Source organism: Sporothrix schenckii (genome assembly GCF_000961545.1).
Source record: "Sporothrix schenckii 1099-18 chromosome Unknown Cont49, whole genome shotgun sequence".
NCBI lineage: Eukaryota > Fungi > Ascomycota > Sordariomycetes > Ophiostomatales > Ophiostomataceae > Sporothrix > Sporothrix schenckii.
The window spans coordinates 965-26144 of NW_015971150.1; the positions used below are offsets into that span (position 1 = coordinate 965).

Consider the following 25180-nt stretch of genomic DNA (forward strand, 5'->3'; position numbering starts at 1 on the left):
TTTTTTACCCTTTTTCACTTATTAAACGCGGCGTACCTCGACCTTCGTGGTGTACCTTCGACCCCGTTTAACGTATAAACGTTGTAAGCGGGTATTATAGTTTATAACGTACGATGACTAAACCTTTCACCTACTATAGAATATAATAATCCTCTTTTCGTTCTCTCTTCGAAGAACGAAGATTGGAATCTAATCTTTGTAACATACAACCAATTCCGTATACAATTCATCAATTCATCGATTCCTTTTCGTGTTTTAATCACCAAGTTCATCGAGATTTATCCAATTAACCTCCGAAACTTACAAATTTAAAAAGTATAAACGACTCGTTTACGTTCTTATTTATTATAACGAAGACCTTTTAACTTTTCTTAATAAATCCGAATAAGTCTTAAAGTTTTACTTTAATAAAATAAAAACCGTAATTTTTAACCGGTCGTTAATCGACCGTTATAAGGTTAACTTTAAATAGTAATTTTTTAAAACGATAACACTTTATAAAATCTTTATAAATAACGTTAGTATCGGTTATCGTGTCTAGTTATATATTTATAACCGAAGATCGACGATTAATCGTCGTATAAGTAACGTTAATAATATACCGTAAAAACGTAACACTTTAACTTTATTTAAGTGAAAGAAATTTAACCGAAAGAATTAAAGTCTCGTTTTTCGGTCGGATTAGTTTTTCGTTTTATCGTCGGTAACGGATTAATTATCGGGTTTTTATAAAAAGGTAGTTATAATAACTTATACTTGTATTTTTAAATTTTTTTAATTTTTTTTCGTAAAATAATCTTTTTCGAAATATAATTCTTTTTTATAAAAAGAGTAAAGAGAAAGTAAAGAGTTAAACTTAGTTCGATTTATAATCGGTCGTTATTTTAACGATACTACGGTTAATAGTCTTTTTTTATTCTTTTTATCCTTTTTTATAAATTAAGTCTTTTTATTCTTATATTAATCGTTATTCGGTCGGTTATTATTCGGTTCGTACGATCTTTTAAGTTTCTTTTAATCGTAACGTTATTAATAAACTATTAAGATATCGTATACCGATCCGAACGAATTCTCGATTTATTACTATTAATATTAGTCTTTAATATCGTCGTTTAATCGACGTTAGTATTATTATATAAAGTAGTCTTTATACGTTTTATTATTAAGATTATGTTATAAGTAGTTGTGGGATAGGTCTTTACGATAGATTAATTGATGAAAGTGTTAGTTTCGAGGGTGAAGGTAAGTATGTATTATAATAAAGACTAATTCTTACCCCTTCTTCCTTTTAGGAAGAAAGGAGTCTTATTATTTAAGAAGAATAGTCTTTCGTAAACGTGGTGTTAACGTGTGGTTAAGGACTAGTCACACCTCGTTTTATTATATAAGCCTAGTCACCTGATTCGTAGCCTTCGGCCTCGAATCGATTATAACAGATTATAACTTATATACGAATATAAATTATTAAAATACGATTAATATTACTATAATATATTTATACTTTATTATAACGAATAAAGTTCTTCGAATAAACAATACTTTTATACTATAACGTTATAATATTCACGTTTATAAAAGGTAAAAAGGGTCTTTTATTCCGGGATAAAATCGTCCTTTTACCGTTAAAGAGTAGTAACGTGTTTTCGTTACTTTACGGTATAAACAAAGTGTAAGTAACTAATCGTTTAATATATACGTATAACTTTTAAAACGTCCTTTTTAACCGTACTCGTATAAACTTATTCGATAACCGAGATCTAGTCTTCGACTTTAATTACCGACGATTCGACTTTTAATTTAATTATATTATACGTCGAAGGTTTATTATTTTATTAACCAAGTCTTTATAAAGAGTTTTTTTTATAATCGAACACTAATCGAAGAATAGTCTTCGAATAATTAAAGTAATCCTATATAACTTAAAAAAAGACTTCGACTTTTTTTTCTTACTACTTTTATAAATTAAAAAAAGACTCTTATAAAAAAAATAGTCGTCGTAACCGTAATCTCTTTTAATTCGTTTTAAAAGGTCTATCGAAGAAACGTACGATTAATAATTAATCGGTTACTAATTACTACCGGGGTTATTTCTTTAAATCCTCCTTTTATTATCTTTTCCCGGACTAAGATTCCGTTATAAATTAAAAACGAAAGAATATAAAGGAATAAGTACTTAGGGTGAAAATAAAGTAACCGTAAGTATAACTCAGTAAAGGAAAAAAATATAAAAGATAAGAATTTAAGTATACTTAAGTTCTTAAGACTTTCACTTACACGACTATTCTACGATACGTAGTCGTGTACGAAAGGATTCTTATATATTCCTTTTAAGTGGAGAAGTTTATAGAGTTTTTACAGAGTTTTCTTAGTTCCGTCGTTCGTCGTTTTAAGGCGCGTTAACGATAATAAAACTTACTAGAATCTTCCTTTTCGTCTTATGTACGATCGGAACTTTGATTGAGCTTTTAACCTTCCTCGGTTACTTGGGTAAGTTTGATAGGCGATTACTTACTGAATCTTTTTCTCCTTACACATATTAGGCTCCTAATAAGTGTACGGGCCCGTATAAATAAGAAAAATATTATATAATTTCAACACGGTTTCTGATTAGTTAATCCACCCGTATAAATGGCTCCTAATAGGTACACCGGTCCGGTATAAATAAAATTTATTACTTAATATGAATTACGGCTTCTAATTAGCCAAAGACCGGTGTAAATAAAAAAGTTTATATAATTATAAAACATCACCGAAATCATCACTAAAAACATCGGTAAAAGTTATAAAAAGTAGTATAAATCACCGTATAAATTATATACACTTAGAATACCCTAATCCATTAACTGAAACCTTTCACGAATACTTTATAGTATTACATCTACTCGTTTTACGCTTACTATTATAACCTGTACCTCCGTTTAAACCTTTACGGCGGCCGCCCGTGAAGCTCGTTTAAAGCGAGACCTTCGAGTACGTGGTGTACGGGCCGTCGATGTACGGGAGTTCCGTGTACGGGAGGTCCGTGTACGCCGTCGATACCGTAGTGCACCGCCCTCCGCCTCCACCGCGCTCTCTTCCTCCTTATCCTACTCCTACTATACCACCTGTGTTAAATACTGCTCCGTTATTTCATCCTGGGTTTCCGTCGATATATCGGGGAAAGGCTCTACCGTTATATGTACCGTTGCCTCCGCCCTTAATGTTCGTGATGTTTTAAAAAGGCTTTAAAATAATTCAAGTGATGTTTTACGATTATATAAACTTTTTTATTTGTACCGGTCTCTGGTTAATTAAAAGCCGTAATTTATATTAAATAATAAATTTTATTTGTACCGGACCGGTACACTTATTAAAAGTCGTACAAATAAAATAATAACGTAAACATCGTTAAACTTTTTAAATAACATCACTAAAAACATCGTTAAAAGCATCGTTAAAAACATCGTCAAAAGCTATAACCTCCAACCCTCCTCCCGAGCTCCTAATCGGAGAGCGTTGTAACACGGCGCCGGCGGTGTACACGAACCTCCCGTATATCGACAGTCCGTACACGGAGGCTCCGCACCAGGCAAGGGCGGGCCGCGGAGGCCATCGCAGCTGAAGCTCGCGTAGAGTATCAGACGGTAATGGCACATATAAAGCGTGTAGATGCAGGGCTACAGAATATACAGGAGAGGTGGCAGCCGTTGTAGTAGGGTATTACGTGGGCACATACTTTATATAAAGTCTTTTTTTTTCTATCGTGATGCAAAAGTTCAACAATGCTTACGTTATTATTTTATTTGTACGTGTGGATTGGCCAATCAGAAGCCGTGCTGAAATTATGTAATATTTTTCTTATTTGTACGGGCCCGTACACCTATGGGGAGCCGTCACATTACACTTCGTTATGTAAGCCTAGCCACCTGATTCCGAGGAGACAGCGAGAGTGGGTATTTACACCGGATGAGTAATTGGTCGGGATTGACCCTAGTGGTCCGCCCCAGGCACCAAGGCGCCAACAAAACAAATTATTATTCTTCACACCCAAAGCCGAAATCAAGTGGGAATAGAAAGCGCCAAACTGCCACGATCACCACACGACCCTGACGACGTGCACCCACGACACAGGTATTATAAACTGCCTGTGAAGCGCTCTACGTTACTTACCCTGCCAGGCGCGAAATACCAGAGACGAAGTCTGTAACATGTCTACACGACAGGCGACACTGTTAGCAACACCCTTCACAGGCGAGAGGCAACACCATTCGTCATATGCCGCGATGGGCTAACGAATTTGATATAAACCAGATCACTTTATCGTCGAGCACTGAAGTTGTCACTTGACTGGGCAGTTCATAGACACCTATGGCGCGGGCAGGCTTTGTACATTCGATCGCTCTTTGAAGCAAACAAGAACATCGCAAGCCCAAGACAACAAAGGGTAAGTCATCCGCCACAGCGTGGAAAATACGGGAATGTATACAACGTGGACAATAAATCTAATGCTACTAAACAGGCGCTGCTTAAGGAAACCGAGGACTTATTGGAAAAGTGGAAGCACCCAGAACCATTCGCTTTCCCGACAGCTCCAGGCGGTCTGTTCAACCCCATATGGCAACTGCATGCCACGAAAGCATCGTTCAGTCGGCTGACCTCCCCACAGGTTCGAAATACGAAAGAAATCTGCCGGCGCCCATTATTGACCGTACGTTTAATTCAACAACACAGGCTCGTTGAGACATTTACAATGTCAACGTTTTGCTAACCGAAGTGACGAACAGCGCCTCCAACTCTAAAGTTTTAGGCGGTGCATATCGGTCTTTATTACGCATCAAGCCCTAAAACCGGAGACAGTAGGGATTTAGTTGGACATCCTCAACGACATGATACACCGCTGAGACTACAGTACCCCGCTCACACACCCTACGAGCGGTGATGATTATGGACTGTCCAACTCATACAGTATTTGACAAAGTGCAATCAGACAAGCGCCCTGACCATTTTTCTTGCATGTTGTAGAGATAGCAGCGCCGGGTAGACACGAGGCTGTATATAACGCAAAACAACCGTCATTGACATACTGTTCCTACGAGACCAAGAAGATATCTAAGTCCAAAAGAAACTACCTTTTTGACAACGACGAATATAATTCGCTTTCTTGAAGATCACTTGTAACAAAATATTCTTGTGGACGCAACACAACCACATCATAAACAACGCGCCAGAGTGCGGAAGAGACAAGAAATCAAGAATATTATCTCCTCATTCATAACCCGTGTGCCGTAAAATAATAAAATGGGGCTTTAATGTACAACCCGAACATAAAAAGACAAAACCATTGTGAATCCGTGACCCCATTGCGATGACACCCAAACGATCCCGAAGAGGATGAAGAAACCATAAAAACCACTAAACCATCTACAGCTCCTGGCTGGCGTTCTTGCCAGCTTTGCCCGTCTTCTTGGGCAAAAGGTCTAAAAGAAAATTGTCAGCCATATACAATCAACATTGGGTAAGGAGTACGACACATAACATACTCTGGTGAATGTTGGGCAGGACACCGCCTTGCGCGATAGTAACGTGGCCCAGAAGCTTGTTCAATTCCTCATCGTTCCGGATAGCAAGCTGAAGATGTCTGGGAATGATACGAGTCTTCTTGTTGTCACGAGCAGCGTTTCCTGCCAGCTCAAGAATCTCGGCAGCGAGGTACTCTAGGACAGCAGCCAGGTACACGGGAGCACCAGCACCGACGCGCTGAGCATAGTTTCCCTTCCGCAGAAGACGGTGAACACGACCAACAGGGAAAGCCAGTCCGGCCTTAGAAGAACGACTGAAGATCCGGTTAGGAATCATGTAATGACAGGTTCACAAGGGAGACGAATAGTGAACGACCAGAAAGCGTAGAAAGGATGACTTACGTCTGCGAGTTCTTGGAACCGCTGGCCTTGCCGCCGGACTTGCCGCCTCCAGTCATTTTGATGCTGAAATTGTCGGTACTGGGAGAAGTTGAGTAAAAAAGAATTGTAGAGTGCGAAGCAGAGCGATGCTGTTTGTTGAATGATGAAGCAACTGTAGCTGAATGTAAAGAAATTTCGAATATAGATGGCGGAAGTTTAATGGTGGTGGGGGGAAGGACGGTTTTTAAGTAGTTTTCGTGTAGGAAGGCGCGCGAACACGGATCAGCTTTCGAAGATTTGGCACTAGTCCAAAAAAGGATACAGACTCTAAAACGTCAACAAACACAATAAAAAGTAGCAGTAAAATAATTTGGGAGGACTCTGTACTCATCTGTGGGTGGAAATTGCAAAACAGACCTGGGCGCACCCAGCTGGTGATTATGGAAAGCAACCCTATTCCTATTATGTGCGCGAAATCTAATGGTGTATACCGGATGGGCCGTGGCAGTCGCGAAGACGTAACTTTCTTTGCTGCTTTGGTTCCCTGGCCCATGAAAGGTCCACGTCGATCGAGGACCATCCCTGGGTTCTTTTGTTGTGCCTTGGTAGGCCATGCGTGCACTATCGGCTGAGGGCCAACGTCATGTATCGTGTATTTGCGTTGCGATTTTTTTTTGTTGGCCGGCTCTATTTTGGCGCCACGGCTTGTAACACAATATTGCCTGTTTAAATTCTGTATGCGAATGATAGGGGGTCACCTCGTATTTTCAACAGTCAATCGCAGCTAACCGACACGGTAGGTACCCTGGTGTAGCGGAAGTATATAGCGGTGGTTGTCTCGAGCTGGTTTGTTTACAATCATAAGAACACACTTAGAACACTGTATTGAGATTTGTTGGAAGACCTATTCCTACGACACCTACTCGAAGTCACGGCACAATTATACTTACGTGAGTCTGCCCTTGTTCAAGACATCTAGCATGGCCACATTTTTGTACGGAAACATTGTGCTCTCTGCTCAAAGTCGTGGTACGCGACAGTCACGCGTCTTGCTACCTCGATTCTTGTCCCGTTATAGTTTCTACTCTTGAAATTGACACATCCTATTGGCTGAATCTATCTATGATGAAAACAGTTGGCCTTGTACTGGCTAGTGGCTCCTGTTTCTTTTTGTGGCCAATTAAAGTCACTGTCTTGGTGGGTCTTTCACAACATTCCTAAGGACAGCACTTTTCCCCACCTTTGCTGTCCCACAGTTCGACGCGCCCGCCAACCCCAAAACAGCCCAGCACAGACCGACCTAGTTAATGGCTGCTGCGCGAAATCAGCAGACCTCCGCGTATGGCAATCAGCAACAACAGCACCGCCGTCACATCCAGATACAAAAAGGCTGGTGCCCCCCAAATTTGTGGAAGTGTCTTTTCCCTATCAAATATTTTCCCAACATCGACTCTCTGCGACACCCAGTGTTATCAGCCATCATCACCTCATTTTCATATTTCGCACTCCCCATCATTTTCAACCACCACCGCTACGTACTTCAAAATGCCTCCCAAGGCCGCTGACAAGAAGCCCGCTTCCAAGGCACCTGCCACTGCCTCTAAGGCGCCGGAGAAGAAGGATGCTGGCAAGAAGACCGCCGCTTCTGGTGACAAGAAGAAGCGGACCAAGGCCCGCAAGGAGACCTACTCTTCCTATATCTACAGAGGTTTGTTTCATTTCAGACGGCACATTGCACTCTCGAAGCGGGCTCTTTCGACGTGTGACTTGTTTCAGACGTGCTAATAAGAACAGTCCTCAAGCAGGTGCACCCAGACACCGGTATTTCAAACCGTGCGATGTCGATTTTGAACTCTTTCGTCAACGACATTTTCGAGCGCGTCGCCACGGAGGCCTCGAAGCTGGCGGCTTACAACAAGAAGTCGACCATTTCCTCCCGAGAGATTCAGACCTCGTAAGTCTTCACCGAAGAGTACATGTGTGTGTGTTGCGATCGAGGGCTATTTATTGACATGACAGTGTTCGCCTGATCTTGCCTGGTGAGCTTGCGAAGCACGCCGTGTCGGAAGGCACGAAGGCTGTCACCAAGTACTCCACGTCTACGAAATAAGCGCTTGGTTTCTGTCTTTTTGTCTTTTGTGTTCTCGGATTTTTCTTTTGCGTCGACGATGTGGGTTTGTTTGGCACCTAGGTGTCATGACAAGACTGACCGAGGCGACCATTTTCGGAGTCCTCTAATGTGTTACGGAAGGGTTATGTGCTTTTGTTTTGTTTTATCTTAAAGGGGGCAATGCTTCCACGGGTTATGGGGTTTGCGTCTGTACATTTACCTACAATATTAGGATTTCGGAATGGGTTCGTTTGTGCGACGACAACAATGGAAATCTTTCGATTAAATCAAAGTATTGTTCCGAACATGAAGAGTGCGCACATGCTAGTATTCGTGCAGGATGTAGGTATTAAGTCCACCAAAATGGAAAGATTATATCGAATTTATCCGAGGCCAGCTTTGGAACGTTTCACGACGTGCTCAATAATTTGAGTCACGCCCTTATTGTCTACCGCCCCAAGTGCCATGCCTGTGCTCCAGCCCATTTTTTCGAGCATTGTGCGCCCTTTATTGGCGATGCTGATTTCTGGGGCAGATCCGCCTACCACTTCTCCATTTCGAACGGTTGCGGCGGCCGTATTTCCTCCTTTGCGTGCCATGGTCTTCTTTTCTAATTCGGTGGCTCTACTGACAAATCTGGTAAAAATGCGGCGCCTGTATTTTTCAAAGACACTTTGAAAAAACTCGTCGTCAAAACGTACGGTGGCCTTTGTACGAACGAGAGAAGGGCGACGCTGGTCGCCTGAGCCGGTGGATTTGGAGGTTATGTTGAAGCGATAGGCTATCTCGTGAATAATCTTGCGTGCGTGTGCATCCATAGGAGCCAATGTTATACTGGCCATCATATGTTAGTCATGAACAATTGTGAGCTGAGAATGCTACATACACGTACTTGTGCTCAGACCCGAGTAAGAAGTACCGAAATTCAGTCTTTATGTCGTCGAGGTTCATGCCATTTGGATATTTGACACGGGGGTCATTCGGGTTTGAAAATTTTCCCAGGAGCCCTTGAGCCCTCAGCTCCTCTCGAGCTATTTTTCGATCCCTTTTCCGTTGCCGGTCTTTTTGCCATGATGCTTGCATGCTATTTTTCAATTCCAAGTCAGATAATTCTAGCTCCAATCTGCCACGATTGCCAGCCCAACCAGTAACCTCGAGCTGCTCAAACGCATCCGCGACAGCTTCGGCACTAGGATAAGATCCATGAGATGCTGGAAACCTTTTCGTGAGATCGTACTTCGCCAGGGCTGACGGGTTTAAAATAGGTGATCCTTTTGGGGGTTTGGGTCGCTTGCTGACTCGTCGACATTTCGTCGAGTCAACAGCGGCTGGGGTAGCGTCTAGGAGTATCGAGTCCTCTTCACCTAGGCCCATTCCCTCTTGCTTTGCTAACAGCCTGGAAAGGTGCTCGTCGTCCGAGTCTGTTGTAAGCTGCCACGCATCATCAGAGGCACTATTATCGACGTTGTTGTTGGTGTTATCTCGTGCGCCTCCACGTTTCGGAGTTCGCCGGCTGTACTTTCCGACCGCATCTTGCGCTACTCCACTCGAAGTAATACCGCCGCCACTGTCGCTGTCAGTGCCGTTACCGCTATTGTCCCCGCCGTTGCTGTTACTCGCAATATCAACGACGATGTCGTTGTCATACCCTCCTAGTTCTCGGTGATTTGCTGTGAGTTGCCGGACCATGTCCGCCATGTCCTCGGTAGACATATTTTGAATATAGTCGTCGACAGCAGCATCGGTACCGCATTCATCACCCGAACCAGAGATAAGCAGATCCAAGTCACTGGGTGGGGAGACGCTAGGATGGGTTGTTGGCAGCGTTGCGAAAGTACTATGCTCTGAGGCTGGTAGAGATTCGGGGAACTCTTTTTGAAAGTTCGGCTGGATACCATTTCGGGAACCTCTTCCCTTGAAAAGGATTACTTCATCGCTAGAGTCTGACCTACAATCTTCTTCTGCTTGTAATGTCGTCGACGGGGCCCCGAAAGTGTCTCCTTCTCGCAACATCTGGGGTGAACACGTGGCTTGCGCTGAAATTTCGCAGACTTTACCGGAGGGTTTTATCTCGTCCGGAAGGATTGCGTTGGTTGGCGCTTTGGTCATGGTTGGGTCGCCAGGTACGTCAATTTCGGTTAATGGTTCGACGAATCCACCGCTGATGAATGTGACAGGTCGACCCCGTAGGCTCGAGTTCTCATCCCAATGTGATGTCTTGTTTCTTGTATTCAAGGCTAACTGTTGCATAGAAGTGCCTGTTGATATTTGTTATTACTTTCTGAAACTATTATACGACTATGAATGAGAGTCAACTTACCTGAAGGTGACGGGTCGCCGAACGTAGAGGCGACGTCCCATTTTCGGGCTGGCTGCTGCTCACCGCGGTCGTGGCTGGGAGGTTTTTTCAAAAAAGCGCTACCAGTGCCAGCAGTAGCACCGGCAGCGCGGAAATGAGGTTGTTTCTTTCCAAGTGCGCCCCTTTTATGTCTTGCCATCGTCGATAATTTGAACTTAACAGAGCGCCGGTTCCTTCTTTTTTTCCGTATTCAAGCATCGATGTTTGTCGTCCGTACGGGGATAATGGCATATACACACACGAAGAAATGTTACAGCGACCATATATTTGGCAGATAATCTTCTACACTAGCGAGAACTGACTACAAATTACATAAATAGCGGGGATAAACTTTCGTACCATACAGTACGTATTTTGGCCTGGCGTTTTTGCACGGTGTGGGGGATATATTTAGGCGTCAGAGCAACGAGTCACACGTCATTATTTCTAAGTCTGTGGACAGGGCTCTGATCATCTGCCTGGCTCCGTTTCAACCAAGGCTTGACTTTTAACGCGACGAAATGACAACAAGCTTTATTTTGACTATTTTTCATTTTCATCCATAGCTACGCTTGATCTTTTGACTTACGGACAACGTTCTATAGCCACTTTCCTCCATCCACTTCCTCTCCAACATCTCATCCATCACATTACTATCCGACTACCGACAGTAGTGTTTTATACTGGATAAGATCTGACGATCCCACGTCTTCCATGATATGATTTGAAGCCGGATTAGCTAACGTTAAATTGTTTCTGCTTCGGCGTCTCTTGCTTTCTTTGCTTATTTCTTTCTTTCTTGGAAAGCATGGATGTCGCCGTCACCGCAGGAGCAGACCTTGGCCGCTATGGCCGCCGCATCATGAAATTGCTGTGGGACCCGGAGCCGACGAATGATATTATAGCGAACCAGCCAGTTTGGTGCCTTGGGCGCTCCTACTCACTGGAAACAAATAGAGGCGGAGATAAAGGTCCTTTCCAGATCGATGGGCCATCTAAGCTACCGACGACTAAATCTGCAAACGCGGAACCAGTAGCATCTCAACTACTCATCTCGAACTCAGATACCTCTATCGATTGCGCCTTGGACAGGTCTGGTTCATCGCTAGCGTATGAAGAGGAGGGGCCGGAACTTGGAGGCTGGCCAGCCGCGTTCCTGGAAGACTTTGAATCGCGATTTTGGATGACATATCGCTCTGGTTTTGAGAATATTCCACGTTCAACCGATCCAAAATCTACGGCAGCCTGGTCGTTCACTATGCGGTTAAAAAGTCTCGGTGACCAAAGCGGATTCTCTTCGGACAGTGGGTGGGGTTGCATGATCCGATCGGGCCAGAGCCTACTAGCGAACTCTCTGTCCATGTGGAAGCTGGGACGGGGTGAGTTGTTCAAGTGATTCCACGAAGTTTTCCGTATGTCAGCCATTCCACCTTTCTCCTCAAACTAACATATATCATTAGACTGGCGGTCGAGTGACGGGGGCCCCGGAGAGCGCGAAATCATCTCCATGTTTGCAGATGACCCTCGAGCTCCCTTTTCTATTCACAGATTCGTGGACCACGGCGCTTCTGCGTGTGGCAAGTACCCCGGGGAATGGTTTGGTCCGTCTGCTACAGCGCGGTGCATCCAGTACGCAATCTGCGTCTTTCTCGTCCCTTTTATGCACTTGATGATCTCGTTTGTATGCTGATTTTCACGTGCCGCTCAGGGCATTAGCAAATTCGTACCCTGGATCCCTCCGGGTCTACACAACCGGCGACTTCCCAGACGTCTACGAAGATGGCTTCTTGAAGGTTGCAAGGACTGGACCTGACGGTGCCTTCCATCCGACTTTGATCCTGGTGGGCACAAGATTAGGGGTGGATAAAACGAACACGGTTTATTGGGAGGCACTTACATCTGCCCTGCAGATGCCACAGTCTGTGGGAATTGCAGGGTGAGTAGAGTCCCCCCAGCTCAAGATGTCAGATGGTTTTGATCAAGCTAACGTTTCTTATGATAGGGGCCGTCCCTCTTCTTCGCACTATTTTGTCGGTTCTCAGAGGTCGGCTGATGACCAGGGATCATATTTATTTTACCTTGACCCCCATCATACACGAGATGCCCTTGCGTACCATGCGGATCCGACGGACTACACTCAAGAAGAGCTGAGCTCCTGTCATACAAAACGACTTCGGCGACTACACATCCGCGAGATGGATCCCAGCATGCTGATTGGTTTCCTTATCAAGGATGAGGATGACTGGGACAGTTGGAAAAGCTCAATCAAGCATGTGCAAGGAAGAGCCATTGTTACCGTGTCTAACTATGATTCAGGTGGCGATCTAGCATTTGGCAGGGAAGGCGCAATCGATGAAGTTGAAACACTCAGCGACGATGATATGGATACTGCGTTGGCGTTATAGGATATATTTTGAGCGCCACTGGGATTGTTTTACTTTGGTATTTGCTTTGGCTTTGCCCATGGGATATTGGTATATTGTGGGAGTTGTGGGTTAATTTCGACAAGTTTGTATATCACTCATCCGAATTGAGGCCTATGGTATGTTCTTTGCTACTGTCTGAAGAGGTTCGACAGGATGACCGCTTGACATCAATATAATGTTTGCGCGCGAAGATTGTCTGCGAACTTCGATGGCAAAGCCTGTACTAGTTGCAGAGGTGGGTTTGGTTGGCAAATCTGGTCCCAAAACGTTACAAAATCATCGCGTACATATACTACCTAATTATGTAAGTGACATCTTACCTTAGAGCGAAGGTCATCCATCTCATTCTTCGTAAATTTTAACCTTGGCGGCATACTGTCGTATCCTACTCACAACCCGCTCCTTAATAGTGTCGCCGTGCCCGGCCGCGACTTTCAAAATCAGTTCATTGAGCATTTGTCTGCCTAAAATGTCAACGTGGTCGGCCGTGTTAGGTCCCCCTCGGGGATTAAACCTTTCTGGTTCGTGTGGCATCTCGACAACCGTGATTTTGGCACCCGCTGGGTTATATCGTTGGAGCTTCCAGCCCTGGTTGCACATATACCCCGTGCTCAAAAGGTTAACAGTACCATCACCTTCACCCATGACAACACCATGATCAATCATTTCTCCTTGCGTCAAGGTGGTATCAATGGTGATGTTTAGCTTGGTTGTAGGGAGAGGATCTGGTGAGCGATAGTAGTATGAGCGTTCAGTAGGCTTTCCAACGCCGTAAAAACAGTAAATTTTGAGGCTCGGCGCACGTGGAAGCCGCGTTTCCAATGGGTTGATCCATTTTCGCGGATCTCTTTCATTCCTTTCGACCTCTTCAGAAGTTTGGGCAACCCCATGGGAGTAACTAGACCGAATTTGCTCTCGGTACCAGTCCTGTGAGGTGTTGAAGAGGTAGTCTAAGGCGCCACTGACGGTCAAATTGTGTAGCGGAATGGTCCAGTTATCGCTCCCTCGAAAATTTAGCAGCGCTGCAAAGCTCTGTTCTTGGCCGGGCAGGTCGTCTGGAGCACCATCTTCGATGCTACCCCATATGGCATCACCGCCCATCGGAAGCATCGAAGAAATGCCAGGCATAGCACGGAAGATGTCAGCCCGCTCCTCCTTGCTAAGAAATTTTTCCAGGCCATAGACCGCAAAGGAATTTAGCTGCGCAGTGTCACGCATCTCTCCGGACAGCACTGCAGTCAGGTCCTTCACAGCACCCAACATGCAACCGCTCACGTTGATCCAAGAGTCCACATACTTTTCAACCCAGTCGTCACCACCTCGGCCCCCAAGACGCGATTCAACCCAGTGGAAAAAATAGAAGAGAACTTGGCTACCCATGCTGTGAGACACGAGAACCACCTTTCGATCTGACGTGGCGGCAGCCATTTCGATGTGCATCTTTAGTCGTGTGAAGTACTGGTCTCTCACTTCAAGATTTGCGTATGAGAGTCGCCAGTCGTAAGCTGCTGTGAACGAGTTTGTTGGGTCGTAACCCAGAGACGCAAGGTTCTCAAAAATCTTGTTCCAAATCCAGTATCCCGTAATGAAGAAGTCCGTGGCATCAAAGCCCTGTGCCGCACGCATTCTGTAGCCTGCCGGATCCAGACCAGTTTTTTTGTCGAGCATAATGTGCCTCTTCCAGTTCTCTTTGTCCAATACAAGAGCGCGCATCATGCTCCAACTGCCCCAGAGCCTTTTTCTGAAATACTGCCGAGAGGCATTGGCTGTCCCCCAGGATTCTAAGCCGGTGGAGATAACACCAGGTATCATGATGACCGAGTGGTTGACACCTAGGCCTTCTGCTTTGACCTTTAAGCCTACGGAAAATGCATCCGAACTGTCAAGAAAGTCGCGCTCGCCATTCTAGAGCGTTGCGTTCAAAAATAAAAAATTAGCGAGTTGCCATGGATATTTCCGAGAAAAGAAATTATAGGGCAAAGCGGAAACCTTGTGGCAGGGCTGTGAGGCCACTACTAATGACCTGCTAACAACTTACCACCAAGTCCCGCATGTCCGTCACCAGGCCTGCAGGAAGTACGTCAAAGAGGCTGTCCATCGTAAGCTCCCCGATTTCGGGAAAGTCGATAAGGTCGTTGCTTTTGGCAAAGAATCCAGCGGCAATAAGTCCGAATAGACTTCCAAGAAGGAATACAAGCGTATGACGTCGTTTCTTCCCAGTTCTGGACCTGTGAGACGCAGGGTGTGTGCGTGCTTTGTCCGACATATCGGGTGACCAACCATGCTCACTTATATCAGACGGGGTGCCAGCCGAAAAAGTTGTGTCGTGGTTGACTTCATCCCTGTTTGCCTGGTTCGACTGCGCAGGCTGGCGGCCCCTTCTCCGAACGGCATTGGCCATGGCTTGGGGCACAGTTATAGGGGACAATCTTCCGAATGTGTGATTTAGGAAGCGCAATAGCGTGCGTCGCCGTGTAAATGGGAAAGGCGAGGTATCAGAAGAAGTCTCGAGATGAGGAGCCGAATTGCGAATGGGCGTCGCAGCTCCGAGCAGGAAGGCCTTGCAAGAACGTCAAATGTGGTGGATTATACGCGACCTATCCCATTGGTGTATGCCAGAATAACGGCCCTTTCGAGGTGAGTGGACAAATCGGCAAGGGTTACCGGGAGGGAGGCGGGTTGTTAAAAATATTACTCCATTTCTGTTCTCATTATGTGCTTGGTGATTCGGAGGTTGGCTCGTTGGTCCAGCAGCCGCGCGGAAGCAAGCTATGACGAAGGCTGCACTGAACGAGTTATTAGTCTAGTGGGGCAGGCAACAACAACGGCCGGGGTGGGCGTGTAAACAAAAAATAATCTATCAGTGCGCGTTGGTATTACGACGTAATACCGCCTGTAATGCCCCACCATTTCCAAAGTGTTTTTCCACAAGCACGTGAATATACACCAGGCATGCCGTACATTTTATGTATGTCAAGGTGAAGGAACCAAGCAACCATTACATTATCAACACAACAACGCTCAAGGAATTGAAGTCAGATAGCGAGGTCGGCCAGTTCTGGTGAAACCCATTCGGCGTCAACCACGCAGCACCGACAACATTCTTGATGAGGTCCCTCTTGTATGTTTGAGCGCCCGCCAGCCCCATACACATGCTCTTGATCATAGATGGCAATCTTATCTATAGCTTCGAGCATGGCAGCACCCGCACTCCAATACATCCGCTACGAACACAGCCTCGAGGAGCAGTATCTCCCCTCTATCCGGGCTCTTATATCGAGAGACCTTAGTGAGCCGTACAGTATCTATGTTTACCGCTACTTTTTACGCCAATGGAGCCACCTGTGTTTTATGGTAGTTCAAAGCCCCCTTCCCGTTCCAAACTTGTTCCGAAATGTGTGCCCTGTTGTCATCGTCACTGACTGTCCGCGCCACTGATGCAGGCCCTGAACCCGGCCGATTCTTCTCTCGTCGGTGTCGTCATCTGCAAACTGGAACCGCATGACTCAAATGGCCCATCAACATGCCGGGGCTACATCGCGATGTTGGCCGTTTCTGCAGCCAGTAGAGGCTATGGCGTGGCGACATCTCTTGTTAGACGGGCCATTGACGCTATGGCGGAACATAATGCGGATGAGGTGGTGTTAGAAACCGAAGAGTCAAATGCCTCTGCCATCCGCTTATACGAGAGGCTCGGCTTTTTCCGCTCGAAAAAACTCCATCGATACTATCTCAATGGAAACAGCGCTTACCGCCTCGTGCTCCCTTTGGTTGCTGTCCATACCGATTCCGCTCTGGATCTAGCTCTGGAAAACGATGGCTGATGCAGTGCCAATTCATATCCTACCCGAGGTCCACGAAACCCGGTAACATCCACCATCAGGCATGGGCGAACTTTTCGAACGGCCTTTAGCTGTGCCGCTTTCAGTCTTGTATAGCCTCGTGTCCCGATCTGTTTGGTGTCACTTCGTGGCTGTACGGGAGCTTTCTGGGAGCAATCATGCGGCCCAACAACAATGGCTTCCATAATAGAGTCATTGAGAAGTACCTTCCAACATAGGTATCCTGCACGTGCATGGCGCTTGTCGTTGCATATGGTGTTCATTTCCTTTGGAACTCCTGTATGTCGTTATTGGACAAAGTGGAATGGGTGGGCATGGGTCTTTGCGCCGACTGCGCGCTAGGGAACTGTTTCATAGTTGCATCTATGGCAAATAATCCTCAAGGTTGGCCGAATAACAGTCGCTACTATTCAAATTTCCATGCCAACGTTGTTTGACTTCCCACAGGCAGAGAAGTTTGTCGTAGAAGCTAGTGGAGATACACAGCAGTGACTGACGTTGTTGGAAGTCGCTACCGTAATTCATGCTCTTGTGTTCCTTGAATCGGGCCCGGACCATGACTTGGCATTTGCCAGGCGCATTGCCGGATATGTCAATCACAAGTGCACCTGCGTACATGCATGACGCTAGCACACGCAATCCCCAGCATCCAGTTCCATCATCTGTTGTGTGGGAAACCAGTTTCAATCTCCAGACACCCCCACCTAGGCATTGCTCAGCAAGGCATGACACGCGACGAATTCCGCCGGTGGTTGCAGGGTCGAGGATCGAGTACACCCGTACGTGGTCGTCGTAACTTCCCGTCACCACGACGCGCCCACCGTCGGGACTCATAATGGGCGTAGGTAAAATTGCCGTCACGCCGGCGTTGTGCCCCGTTAGCTTGCATATACCGGTGGGAAAGCCGGGTGAGACCTCACTGCCGTTTACTGGTTGTGGGCTTACAACGCATGTGTATTTCAGTAGGGAATCGTCGCTCCCTGAGTAAAGGGTGCTAATAAAACCACCATGCCCATTATATGTTTCAGTATTGCTGCCATCCAGCGCTTGGAGGGGTACGAATACAGGCGGGGAGAACGCAACCGCCCAAGTTTCCAGGTCGTGTGTTATGGCGGGAATTTTGGAGACAACAGTTGATTGCTTGGTCGTGTTGATGGCTATGATGTAAACCTCCCCGGATGACGTGGAGACGGCAATAATATTGGGTGTCGAGGGGTGCCAGGCGCATGCCAGGAATAAGGTGTCCTCTCCGACGCCATCAACCCTAGCTACACTGATAAGTTCCACGGTGCGTCCGCCAGGTGCCGAGGGCGTCAGTCGAAATATTGACAGGGACGCTGTGCTGGAAACCACGGCGAACACGTCTTGTTTGCCTGTCAGTTGTTGGAAATGGAGGTCTAAGATTGCCGATGGCTGTGCAACTGTTTCTATGCGGTGGCTATTTGACGTTCGTCGTTCCGGCAGTTTCTCTTGTGGTTAGGTACATAGGAGCAAAATATGTTCTGAGGCACTCGTCCGTGGCCAGGACGCTCGTGCATAGGTGCCTGGGGGGAGGGGGGGGATCCTTACATGGTCGTGTCTTCCAATCTAAATACCACGATGCTGCCATTGCGGTTCTGGGGCCGGGATACGTCGCCCTGCGCCCGTGCCTCGTCCTGTACGAGGTTATACGTGCCAACGCAGAAGTAGTCCGGATACCCTGGGCAGAATTCTATGCAGCTCGGGGGGAGGTCCAGCGTGTGAGACTCGATAGAGATCGAGGATTCCGTCATGTTTGCTGTTCACTTTGTCTGCCCTGCTTTTGTTCAGTTCCGCCGGGTGTGGTAATTGGGTAATGTTAGTGACTCGGCTTGGCGGCTTTTATTTTTGGCGGAGGTAATTACAACATGTTGTGGGTGTGTTTTGATAACGTTCTTTAGTACGAAGAGTCTCTCTAATCGCACTGTAAATTTCCCTATCTACACCGTGTTCATTTGGTGAGTTTACGTAAGTTTTCCAACCAACGTTTAAGATGGCTCCCAATAGGCGTACACATGTGTGCAAATAAAACTTCTGACGTAATCGTTTTAGTGCCTCTTTTCATCTATTCTCAAAACCATCGCCAACAGAAAACATCGCGAACATTACTTGGGCGGAAACGGAGAACGGTGCAGCACGGCGCCGGCGGCGTGCATGGACCTCCCTTACTTCGGCGGCCTGCACACCGCGTGCTTAGACGTCTCATTTTGTACGAGCTTCGCAGGTCTCCGAAGTAACGGCTCGCGCGGAGCTGTTGGCTGTAACAGCAAGCGTAGAGCGAATAAGTGTAAGGTTATAAAGTATATAGGGGATGTGGTAGCCGTTGTAGTATGGCATTACGTGTGCATATAATTATACAGTGTGGTTTATAGAGCGATTTTGTAGTGTTTTCTTGTCCATCTGGCGATGTTGGTTATGAAAACGATTATGTTAAATGTTTTATTTGCACACATGTGCGGCGGCCAATCAGAAGCCATAGTTCATAACATGTAAGACTTTCTTCATTATACACATACGTGCACCTATTGGGAGCCCTTTGAGATATCTTTCCCAGCGAGATCGATAGTAGGTTATAAATTCACGCTGTATATATATATAATAATACTAAAATCATAAAATGGTCTCTTTGTAGTTACGAAATTCGTTACATAGGTAGGGTACGGGTTGATATCAGACTAACAAAAGTGCGGTAAGATGTAGTTCCTCAGGTATACTTATTGAACAGTTTTTTTTTTCTTCTTCTCGCGGGAGCCACGTAAAAGTTACGTTGTTACGATGTGAATAGGGTGACCTCTCTTATTTTATGTTCTACCATCACCGACTCTTACTGAATTCAATGCTTTATTCTCGTCACCTAGTCGCCTTCGTCTTAGTTGCCTGGCAGCCGGAGATGCCAACTAAACAGTGCTTACAGTTCAAGGGAAGCGGAAATTGATAAATTTTATTTCGTCGCCGTGGTAGGAGGGAGATGGAGACAAAAGATAAACGAAGTGATTAAAATTAAAGGGACATAAAAAGAAACAAAGAAAGAAAAAAAGAAAATAAAAAGAAGGTTCCATAAAAGAGTGTAATAGTTTCATAAATATTTCAAGTAAGAGAAGCGGTAAAATGTTCGCGTGGGTAATGACGTACAAACGATACCCACCAAGAAAAAATACGATGTAGGCACTATCAAAACCAACACAACACGTCCCCCCAATACTGCCCGCTAATACACTGCCGCGGTAGAGCCATACACACAGCGTGCTCATCCATCATCCAGCGTACTGCGAATAACGGATTCCACGGAGACCGATAAATACCTAGCCGTGAAACTAAAGTGTTAGCCACCAGCATGGGCGGCCCCAGGAAGTCGGACTCTGGGTCTGATTCCGACCCCAACGGCAAACCCACAGATGTATTGTCAAAGTTACCAGGGAGATACAGCTCAGTTTTCCAGGAGAGACCTTACTGACACCCAACTAAAGGGAAGCCGAAGACTGTCACGAGACCGAAGCAGCGAGCTCGGCTGCCTCGTGTAAGATAACCGCAAGACGAAAGAAGTCGCACCCACACCACCCGCCAGCTGTGATGCAAAACATACCATCCCAACAGCAACTCAACAATCCATTTACAGGCGTCCCGTACGCATGACAGATCGACGAGAGCGTAGACGAGTTTATGGGCCGCCTGCCGTCCACCCGGATTGAAGCGACTGGGCATATACCTTGTATTTGCTTACGCAACCCGCATGCCGGGAGAAAGGCAAAATTAGAGTGCGAATTCGACTCATTCCCGAATGCGGCGATGAGGGACCGGAGGCGGATACTGGCGTGCACATAGCGTTATTCGCCGTGGGGCCCAAAGAGAGACTGAGTATTCTCACTGCTTTCCTAGACGGCCCAAAGAAGATGAACCTGCCCAGGCAGCCGCGCCATGAGATGCCCAGACAGTCCACAGCCAGGGATATACTGGAATTTGCCGGAAACCTTGGTGTGACATGTGAGAAGGTGAGGGAACCCAAACAATCAACGGCCATCGGCAGCCGAGAAACTGACGCATATCCAGTGCATGCCCTTCGTCGACACAGACAAGGTGGAGGGCGCTTGGAAGGCCGTGGCCTTAGCAACATACTAGGGCAGGCTTGGTATAGCTGCCAATATTGTTACCCGGCACCCGGCAGCTGAAGGTTAGGGTCGTCCATTGTATGGCCGTCTAATATATATCTACACATCGGATTTTCGGGACCCAGTTGATACGAGCCGCGTCCTGTTCCAACTCGAAACGTTAGGACTTGTTAAACGACACGGGGGACCAACTACATACTACACGTGTGGTGAATATCAGCCCCCAACGTCGCCCAAGAGGCAATGGCTTGATAGTTTAATGGCCGATCGGCTACTGACTATGGACACAATATCTGGCCGGGAAGACGCTTATACCTATCTAGGTATTGGTGCGATCAGTCCACGGGGGCTGCGAGCATCGCTTTTTAGCTCGGGGGATATCTTTGTTCGTCTGTACCATGCAAAGAACACCTGGCCACTCGAATTGCAACAACCCGGGAAAAGTCCTTTGGGAGGTATATATTGTATAGACACGCAAGCAGGCTCATATGATTGTTAACTTTAAGATCACATTACCAACCGACTGCGGCCGAAGTTCAATGTAAAGCCATTAGAGTACCAACCAGTAACACGACGTATTTTATGCTTACAGTGACCTTCACCACTACACATGCACCTCGCTGGTCGTTCTGGCGATGCATTTACGCTGTTGCCAATCGTACATAGCTTGTTTTAGGGGGCGACACTTCTAACTTACAGCTTCACAGTGAAGCAGAATATTACAAACGAAGGCCGGCTCCCCTCCAGATTAGATATTCCAGGTCGCGCCACGGAGGACTGTGAATGACTGGCAGCTATATAAACTTCCTCCGTATAAGACGTAAATATGTCATGTAAAGTTTGGATTCTTATCCTGTCAGAGTACTGAGTCGGGGTAGGTTGACCGGACCTTCCGTCAGAAGTTCGGTCGACAGCCGCTGAGTTCTCTGCCGACTGTGAGGCCATCCTGCAAAATGGCTGAGGATATGCTCAACTGACACGCTTCGCCATCCTTCTGGGGCTTGGAGTGTCGGAGCGGAATAGAGGAACGGGGTCCGCTAGAGTAGGAGAGGCGGAGTAGAGCATTACGCTGTGGGCCCAGAGAGCATAATGCCGTAAACCAACAGATCGGGCAACCGAAGCTCGACGGTTTTAGCATATGTTTCGATCGAGGCACCCTATTTACACTAAAGGGTGATTCTATCTGTTCGACACATAGCTCCATTAAATAATGGGGTTAATCACCGCCTTCACCTGCAACAACCGGCACCCATGTTTATTTATGGACAGGATCCGTGGAGTTTGTAAACCAGCGGATGTTGTTGCTGTACTCTCTTTGAGCTTGGCGTTAACGTTGTCTGGCGTGACCTTGTAGGCGGAGTCACTTCTCGGCTTTTAAGGCGAGAGGTAAAGATTCGACTGTGTTGACTCTTGAATTTATTTAAATGTATTAGTAGTGTAAGATGCGTTGTTCTCACTGACTTCTACCGTACTGCGTTTAGTGTTGGTCTGCCCCACACCGCAGGTATTTTACAGTGTGTTGGCCCACATAACAAGGGAAAACTCGCCTTGTACGAATTATGTTTTCTCTGTTTGTGTTTGCTCCATAATCAAAGTCGTAATTCCGATTTATTTCGCGTATGAGCCCACCCCCTTTCGCCGAAAACACGAACAAAGCTCGACACTCTTCTTCTCAACCGCCCGTCAACAACACGGACTTGTGGTGAATATGACCAACATCAGTGTTCGCGCCACTACTTACACGATACCCATTGTGAAACCTTGCATTCCAACAAACGCTTCGGACAGGCCAAAGCTGGCTCATTGCTAACTGCACACGAACGACCACTCCCTCGCTCACATTTTCTGCACCGTCCTCACTCGTAGGCTGCGGCGTTTCCTTCGGTGCCTGAGTCGCCTGCTGTATCACGGCTCTTTCAAACGACACCGCAATCTCCGACAATGGCTTCCCAAAAACCACGTGGTCGTACTGGTCGCTCTGCTTGCCCCGAGAGAGAATACCCGCTCATGTCTCGCGAGGAGATTGAGAGAATGATTGCACAGGGCCGAAGCCTTATTATAGTCAACCAGCATGTTCTGAGAGTGGATGCTTGGCTGCCGTACCACCCGGGTGGATCGAAGGCCATCATGCATATGGTCGGAAGGGATGCGACAGATGAAGTGAACTGGTTTGTTTCCTGTCAAATCACTAACGTCTTTTTGTCAAATATACGTCTGCTTTTAACAGGTACCTGCTAACCAGTTTATGTCGGGACAGTCTCCACTCCGAAGAAACTCGCCAGAACATGGATAGATACAGGATTGGGAGAATAGAAGGCGTCTGGGAGAATTTTATACCACCTATACAAGGTGGCGGTTTCCAAGAACACGTCGGGATGGCAGCCACGACAGCATCGATCGCTTCGACAGCATCCACAGTATTGACGGCCAGATATTCCAGCAGTGGACCAAGCTCTCGGTCCACATCCCCACTTCCCATGTTTGACGACGAGGCCAACGGTGCTCCTTCGGACGACTGCGCGTACCCATGCAAAGAAATACGAAGACGGGCTGGGCACCTGTCATTATCGCCCTGTACTGCGACGCCATCGTCTGCCTCACAGATTGAGGACTGCAACGACACCACAGGAGAAGTGAAAAAAAGCACGTGTAGGACGGCAACTGCATTTTTGGATGCGAAGACGAGGGATGAAATCCAGCTTGATCTCGAGAAATACCCGTCCCTTGACATGCGGACACAGCAAAACGTGGTACTCAAATATCGCGAACTACACGACAAACTACGCGCAGCAGGTCTTTTTGACTGCAACTATACAGCGTATGCATGGGAAGTTCTACGTTACGTCACCCTTTTTGTATTGATGCTTGCGTTTTTGCGTTTGCGGTGGTATGCGACCAGCGCGGCCTGCCTGGGGGCTTTTTGGCACCAGCTGGTGTTCACAGCCCACGACGCTGGCCATATGGGGATCACGCACAATTTCCATGGAGACACGGTGATAGGCATTATCATTGCCGATTTCCTCGGCGGCCTCTCAATCTGCTGGTGGAAAGACAACCACAACGTGCACCACATTGTGACCAATTCGCCCGAACATGACCCCGACATTGAGCACATGCCTTTTTTGGCAGTGTCGCATCGATTGTTGCAGTCCCTGCGATCGACATATTATGACAGAGTCATGGAGTACGACGCGGCTGCTCGATTTTTCCTGTCGATCCAAGCGTATTCCTATTATTTGATACTGTGCTTTGGTCGCTTCAACCTCTATCGTCTGTCTTGGCAGTACATTATACTCGGTCTTGGGCCGCAAAAGGGCCCGGCATGGTGGCATAGGTGGCTGGAAGCTGCCGGGCAGGTCTTCTTTTGGGCTTGGTTTGGGTATGGTATTGTGTACAAGAGCATCGATTCCAATTGGGGCCGCTTCGTTTTTGTCATGGTCAGTCACATTATGACGATGCCTCTGCATCTACAGATAACCCTGTCACACTTTGCTATGAGTACAGCAGACCTTGGACCGCACGAGTCGTTTCCGCAGCGAATGCTACGAACGACGATGGACGTCGACTGTCCTCAGTGGCTCGATTTTTTTCACGGCGGGCTACAATTTCAGGCCATTCACCACCTGTACCCGCGCATGCCTCGGCACAACTTAAGGACGGCACAAAAAATGGTGTTAGACTTTTGCAACGAGGTCGGAATCCCTTACGCGCTATACGGGTTTATTGACGGCAACAAGGAGGTGATTGGGCGATTGGCGGACGTGTCAAAACAGGCTGCCATTCTAGCACAATGCCAGAAAGCTATTGCTGCTGGCACGGCCTAGGTTTAACACGGTCGAAGCATGCTGCACACGGAGGGATGAGCCAGGGTCTGGGACGGTAAAACACGAAGAGCGGTGTCGGTAAATAGAGGCTTGGTCGTCACTCGACAACGGCTGAGTTGGCCCGTGGGAATCTGCTCTTAGGAAGACATATTAGACGGATGAAGTAGGGTAGATACAAAGACTATCAAACTGTCTGTAATAATATGTTTTGCAAGTATTTATACCTTAAAAGTAATACCCTCACTTATACCTATATACGCAGTAGTTGAAAAACAAATCCATGGCCTTTCTACTGCGTAGAGACGTCCTATAATCGTACAATAAAAAAATCGGATCGCGTGATAGGAACTGACTAAAATAGGTTATGTGATCGTTTCAGGAACAATCGCGCGTCAAAAAGTAAGACAACAACAATACACCACGGAGAATATCGTTAAAATAACCACGTTTTACATCAAAGAAAAGAAAATTATTCTTTGTTTTCTAGTACTCTTTTTTATTTAAGTGTTTAATTTAAAAGTAAGGCGTTTTTTTTATACTTTATATAAGTCCTTTCTTATTTATTATTCAATAAATAGGACCTATGAAACATGGGCAGATCATATAACGATGCACAAGTGAACGATAAAAGCTGAAG

The 25180-nt window shown here is 46.5% G+C and overlaps 8 protein-coding genes across 8 annotated transcripts; 4 read left to right on the plus strand and 4 right to left on the minus strand.

The window, feature by feature from the left end:
• Window positions 1-5400: 5400 nt before the first annotated feature.
• Window positions 5401-5956, minus strand: SPSK_00609 (histone H2A; the record flags this gene model as incomplete). Its single annotated transcript, XM_016727573.1, has 3 exons — window positions 5401-5456; window positions 5520-5812; window positions 5901-5956. The coding sequence occupies 3 exons, from the start codon at window positions 5954-5956 to the stop codon at window positions 5401-5403; spliced, it is 405 nt and encodes a 134-aa protein (XP_016582554.1).
• Window positions 5957-7424: 1468 nt separating this feature from the next.
• On the plus strand, window positions 7425-7989 carry SPSK_00606 (histone H2B; the record flags this gene model as incomplete). The annotated part of the gene is made up of 3 exons (XM_016727571.1): window positions 7425-7587; window positions 7674-7833; window positions 7899-7989. 3 exons carry the CDS (start codon window positions 7425-7427, stop codon window positions 7987-7989), a joined length of 414 nt encoding a protein of 137 aa, XP_016582555.1.
• Window positions 7990-8372: 383 nt separating this feature from the next.
• Window positions 8373-10487, minus strand: SPSK_00455 (uncharacterized protein; the record flags this gene model as incomplete). The annotated part of the gene is made up of 3 exons (XM_016727424.1): window positions 8373-8823; window positions 8876-10247; window positions 10310-10487. The coding sequence occupies 3 exons, from the start codon at window positions 10485-10487 to the stop codon at window positions 8373-8375; spliced, it is 2001 nt and encodes a 666-aa protein (XP_016582556.1).
• A 648-nt stretch (window positions 10488-11135) lies between these two features.
• Window positions 11136-12732, plus strand: SPSK_00505 (cysteine protease ATG4; the record flags this gene model as incomplete). The annotated part of the gene is made up of 4 exons (XM_016727473.1): window positions 11136-11706; window positions 11788-11956; window positions 12036-12263; window positions 12330-12732. The coding sequence occupies 4 exons, from the start codon at window positions 11136-11138 to the stop codon at window positions 12730-12732; spliced, it is 1371 nt and encodes a 456-aa protein (XP_016582557.1).
• Window positions 12733-13095: 363 nt separating this feature from the next.
• Window positions 13096-15154, minus strand: SPSK_00461 (phospholipid:diacylglycerol acyltransferase; the record flags this gene model as incomplete). Its single annotated transcript, XM_016727430.1, has 2 exons — window positions 13096-14658; window positions 14792-15154. 2 exons carry the CDS (start codon window positions 15152-15154, stop codon window positions 13096-13098), a joined length of 1926 nt encoding a protein of 641 aa, XP_016582558.1.
• A 794-nt stretch (window positions 15155-15948) lies between these two features.
• On the plus strand, window positions 15949-16577 carry SPSK_00598 (peptide alpha-N-acetyltransferase; the record flags this gene model as incomplete). Its single annotated transcript, XM_016727563.1, has 2 exons — window positions 15949-16149; window positions 16197-16577. 2 exons carry the CDS (start codon window positions 15949-15951, stop codon window positions 16575-16577), a joined length of 582 nt encoding a protein of 193 aa, XP_016582559.1.
• A 381-nt stretch (window positions 16578-16958) lies between these two features.
• SPSK_10320 (uncharacterized protein) lies at window positions 16959-18367 on the minus strand (the record flags this gene model as incomplete). The annotated part of the gene is made up of 2 exons (XM_016736785.1): window positions 16959-18008; window positions 18191-18367. The coding sequence occupies 2 exons, from the start codon at window positions 18365-18367 to the stop codon at window positions 16959-16961; spliced, it is 1227 nt and encodes a 408-aa protein (XP_016582560.1).
• A 4293-nt stretch (window positions 18368-22660) lies between these two features.
• SPSK_00478 (delta8-fatty-acid desaturase) lies at window positions 22661-24543 on the plus strand (the record flags this gene model as incomplete). The annotated part of the gene is made up of 2 exons (XM_016727446.1): window positions 22661-22887; window positions 23019-24543. 2 exons carry the CDS (start codon window positions 22661-22663, stop codon window positions 24541-24543), a joined length of 1752 nt encoding a protein of 583 aa, XP_016582561.1.
• Between the last annotated feature and the right edge of the window lie 637 nt (window positions 24544-25180).